We start from the raw sequence: 5,350 nt of genomic DNA on the forward strand, positions 1-5,350 counted from the left end.
TCCTTGTTTGTGAATGACTGAGCATTTCATGGAATCTACTTTTATACCCAATCATGGCACCCACCTGTTCCCAATTTGCCTGTTCACCTGTGGGATGTTCCAAATAAGTGTTTGATGAGCATTCCTCAACTTTATCAGTATTTATTGCCACCTTTCCCAACTTCTTTGTCACGTGTTGCTGGCATCAAATTCTAAAGTTAATGATTATTTGCAGAAAAAAAATGTTGATCAGTTTGAACATCAAATATGTTGTCTTTGTAGTGCATTCAACTGAATATGGGTTGAAAATGATTTGCAAATCATTGTATTCCGTTTATATTTACATCTAACACAATTTCCCAACTCATATGGAAACGGGGTTTGTACATAAGGATGGTGAATGATAGGCAAAATTCCAAAAAACAATTTTTTATATGACAGAAAAAAATATTTAAACTTTACAAAAGTACATCATCCCCCCTGTCCTGCATGTGCACTATACATTGCTAACGTGAAGATTAACAAATATATATATATATATATTACCGTATTTTCCGCACCATAAGGCGCCCTGGGTTATAAGCCGCGCCTTCAATGAACGGCATATTTCAAAACTTTGTCCACCTATAAGACGCCCCGTGTTATAAGCCGCATCTAACTGCGCTAAAGGAATGTCAAAAAAACAGTCAGGTCAGTCAAACTTTAATAATATATTAAAAACCAGCGTGATGTGGGCGCGCATGGAGTCGTATATCAACATGGACGGAGCTGCGTGAAAAAAGCCACCCGGCCTCTTCGCGTAAACTTACCTTAACCACTCGCTCATCTTTTCTTCATCCATCCCTTCGAGTTAGCTTTTATGATGACGCCGGCTGGAAAGGTCTCTTTTGGCAAGGTCTTCCTTTTGAATATCACCATGGGTGGAAGTTTCTGGCCATTAGCATGGCAAGCTAGAACCACAGTGAAGGATGACTTCTCATTCCCTGTGGTGCGAATATTCACCGTACGTGCTCCCGTTGTATCCACAGTGCGGTTCACAGGAATATCAAAAGTCAGTGGAACCTCGTCCATGTTGATAATGTTCTCTGGCCGGATCTTTTTTTCAGCTATCTTGTTTTTACAATATGCACGGAAAGTAGCCAGCTTTTCTTGAAAGTCTTTAGGCAGTTGCTGTGAAATAGTAATCCGTGTGCGGATGGAGAGATTGCGTCTTTTCATGAACCGGATCCCTGTCGCTTAGTAGGAGCCATTTTGTGGTCTTTACAGATGTAAACACACAAAGGAAATGAAACGTACGGTAATATCCGCGCGCTTCTTCTTCTTCTACGCGGGCGGGTGGTTGCTTACAGTAGAAGAAGAAGCGCTTCCTGTTCTATGGGGGCGGGTGCTTACCTTGGCGGTTGCTTGCGTAGAAGAAGAAGCACTTCCTCTTCTACGGGGAAAAAAGATGGCGGCTGTTTACCGTAGTTGCGAGACCTAAACTTTATGAAAATGAATCTTAATATTAATCCATATATAAAGCGCACCGGGTTATAAGGCACACTGTCAGCTTTTGAGAAAATGTGTGGTTTTTAGGTGCGCCTTATAGTGCGGAAAATACGGTAGTTGTAGTTTTTGCATCAATTAAAATGCGTCTGGAAAAGACTGATCTATGGTTATCAGTACATTATGTTGACTAAAAGCTGAGAAAACACTGTAATAATGTAGTGAATTTAATACATGTCAGCTATGAGAATCCATCATACATGAATACACAAGTATACATTCATGGAGACAAATACATTTTATTCTACAGCTACATAAGGTGTGTCCAATACAAAAAAAAAAAAAAAAAAATGTAAATATGACCAGAGGTATACAATACATGTTTCAGTAAATAAAAAATATATATATTTGTCATTGGTAAGTGCATGTAAACAAGTAAGGCAGTATATACATATTTATATACCCAGTATTTGGCCAGAACGTTTGACCTTTCACCTCCGGACACACCCACGTGCAGGGTGCGTCCACGCCAGGAACTTCATGTCAGGCCTTTTTAAAAAAAAAAAAAAAAAAAAAAAACTGGAGTTCAACCAAGCGTGGCCTTAGTAAGCTTGGACTTGGTTGGGCAAAAGTTGGCAGCCGCTGCTGACGTGGTTCATCACCTTCTGCTTGAGCTGGGCGACCTGCTCGCGGAGGACGGAGGCCGTGGACGCCAGCTCGGTGTTCTGCGTCTTCAGCGTCTTCACCTTGTCCTCCAGCCGGGAGATCCTCTCCAGTTTCCGCTTGCGGCACTTGGAGGCGGCTATCCGGTTGCGCAGCTTCTTCCTCTCCGCCTTAATGCGCTCCTGGTTGTCCATGTCTATGGGCGACAGGGGCGGGCTGTCGCCCAGGCTCTGCATGTCCGGGACGGTCTGCGGCTCGTCCTTCACGCCGGACTGGAGCCGCGACAAGGCCTGCTGCTGCTGCGGGCTGAGGTGCGCGGGCGGCGGCGGCGGGAAGGGGATGGTGTCCGTGGCGTAGTTGATCGCGGTGGCGCCCGCGTAGCCGTTCAGGGTGGTGTAGACCGGCAGATCGTGCAGCCCGGAGGAGCCCACCGCGCCGGCGCCGGCGCCTCCCAGGAGCTCCAGCCTGTCGCAGCCCGCCTCGCTCAGCTGGTTCTGCTTGTGGAGGTCCTCCAGAGCCTTCACGAAGCCTTCCGCGAACTCCTGCTCGTCGCTGGCGGACTTCGGGTAGAGGAACTGGGACGCGGCGTGGTGGCCGCCGTTGCTGTGGGACTGGATGATCAGGCGCTCCAAGTCCGGGGAGGCCAGCTTGAGAAGCCCCAAGTCCGGCGAGTTGAGCAGGCCGTCGGCGGCGGTCTTGAGCTCGGGTGCGTGTTCGTCCAGGCTGAGGTGGACGTCCTTCTTCATCATGGCGCTGCGCGGGGAGAAGCTGGCGGACGAATAGAAGCTCCTTTCCATTCTACACCCTCACCGGAGGGCGCCTACACGGAGCGGATATGTCTCCCATATGAAACTCTCCTCGGCGTCGTCCTCCTTCCTTCTGGCTCCGCTGCCGGGCAATGGTCGCCTCCTAGCCCTGAAAAAATTCCATTATGTCACCCACCCGCGCGCAGATTGGCCCGAGATGACGTGCGTTTCCGGTTCTCATTTGAATAAGGGGGCGAGGCCGGCGCCTGTTGCCACGGAGACTCGAGGTAAACTGCAAACAGTGCAATGCATTGTGGGTTGATGTCATGGCGGAGAGGAAAAAAAAAAAAAGAAGCTCCAGAGAAGCTGGGCGGGGAAGGTGTGAGACCTTCAATAACACAATCACTTTCACATTGATCCATCCATTTTCTACCGCTTGTCCCTCACTTCTAACTCGTCTAATGGGGGAAAGTGAAAGAGGAAGAACTCGTTCTTTACACCAGCAATCCTCAAACTGTAGTACTCGTACCACTACAAGAATGACTGGATTAAAGTACAGTGTTTTATTTTCCTATATTCAAACAGTGTTGCCGTTCAAACTGTGTGTAACATTACAGTGGCCATAATATTGACTATACTTGTTCAATAGAACCTCTGCCTTGTTTTTTAATGAATACTTAGGCCTACTATGCTACTGCATTTTTAATGTTGGTATTATGGTGGTACTTAATGAATACTTAGGTCTACTACACTACTGTATTTTAATGTTGTTCACTATGGTGGTACTTAATGAATACTTAGGTCTACTACACTACTGTATTTTAAAGTTGTCATTATGGTGGTACTTAATGAATACTTAGGTCTACTACACTACTGTATTTTAAAGTTGTCATTATGGCGGTACTTAATGAATACTTAGGTCTACTACACTACTGTATTTTAATGTTGTCATTATGGTGGTACTTAATGAATACTTAGGTCTGCTACGCTACTGTATTTTAATGTTGTCATTATGGCGGTACTTAATGAATACTTAGGTCTACTACACTACTGTATTTTAATGTTGTCATTATGGTGGTACTTAATGAATACTTAGGTCTGCTACGCTACTGTATTTTAATGTTGTCGTTATGGCGGTACTTAATGAATACTTAGGTCTACTACACTACTGTATTTAATGTTGTCATTATGGTGGTACTTAATGAATACTTAGGTCTACTACACTACTGTATTTTAATGTTGTCATTATGGTGGTACTTAATGAATACTTAGGTCTGCTACGCTACTGTATTTTAATGTTGTCATTATGGCGGTACTTAATGAATACTTAGGTCTACTACACTACTGTATTTTAATGTTGTCATTATGGTGGTACTTAATGAATACTTAGGTCTGCTACGCTACTGTATTTTAATGTTGTCGTTATGGCGGTACTTAATGAATACTTAGGTCTACTACACTACTGTATTTAATGTTGTCATTATGGTGGTACTTAATGAATACTTAGGTCTACTACACTACTGTATTTTAATGTTGGTCATTATGGTGGTACTTAATGAATACTTAGGCCTACTATGCTACTGCATTTTTAATGTTGGTCATTGTGGTGGTACTTAATGAATACTTAGGTCTACTACACTACTGTATTTAATGTTGTCATTATGGTGGTACTTAATGAATAATTGGGTCTACTACACTACTGTTTTTTAATGTTGTCATGGTGGTACTTAATGAATACTTAGGTCTACTACACTACTGTATTTTAATGTTGTCATTATGGTGGTACTTAATGAATACTTGGGCCTACTACACTACTGTATTTAATGTTGTCACTATGGTGGTACTTAATGAATACTTAGGTCTACTACACTACTGTATTTTAATGTTGTTCACTATGGTGGTACTTAATGAATACTTGGGCCTACTACACTCCTGTATTTAATGTTGTCACTATGGTGGTACTTAATGAATACTTAGGTCTACTACACTACTGTATTTTAATGTTGTCACTATGGTGGTACTTAATGAATACTTGGGCCTACTACACTCCTGTATTTAATGTTGTCACTATGGTGGTACTTAATGAATACTTAGGTCTACTACACTACTGTATTTTAATGTTGTCACTATGGTGGTACTTAATGAATACTTGGGTCTACTACACTACTGTATTTTAATGTTGTCACTATGGTGGTACTTAATGAATACTTAGGTCTACTACACTACTGTATTTAATGTTGTCATGGTGGTACTTAATGAATACTTAGGTCTACTACACTACTGTATTTAATGTTGTCACTATGGTGGTACTTAATGAATACTTAGGTCTACTACACTACTGTATTGTAATGATGTCACTATGGTGGTACTTAATGAATACTTAGGTCTACTACACTACTGTATTGTAATGATGTCACTATGGTGGTACTTAATGAATACTTAGGTCTACTACACTACTGTATTTTAATGTTGTCACT

At 42.6% G+C, this 5,350-nt stretch overlaps 1 protein-coding gene across 1 annotated transcript; it reads right to left on the minus strand.

The window, feature by feature from the left end:
* Nucleotides 1–1,743: 1,743 nt before the first annotated feature.
* Nucleotides 1,744–3,078, minus strand: jund (JunD proto-oncogene, AP-1 transcription factor subunit). The gene has a single exon (XM_061941685.1). It carries the CDS (start codon nucleotides 2,922–2,924, stop codon nucleotides 2,067–2,069), a length of 858 nt encoding a protein of 285 aa, XP_061797669.1. The 5' UTR covers nucleotides 2,925–3,078; the 3' UTR covers nucleotides 1,744–2,066.
* Between the last annotated feature and the right edge of the window lie 2,272 nt (nucleotides 3,079–5,350).

This window comes from Nerophis lumbriciformis, linkage group LG03, assembly GCF_033978685.3.
Source record: "Nerophis lumbriciformis linkage group LG03, RoL_Nlum_v2.1, whole genome shotgun sequence".
In the NCBI taxonomy this organism is placed as follows: Eukaryota; Metazoa; Chordata; class Actinopteri; order Syngnathiformes; family Syngnathidae; genus Nerophis; species Nerophis lumbriciformis.

Excerpts from the sequence above, each read along its gene's own strand:
- jund (XM_061941685.1), bottom strand. The coding sequence starts at position 2,924 with ATGGAAAGGAGCTTCTATTCGTCCGCCAGCTTCTCCCCGCGCAGCGCC.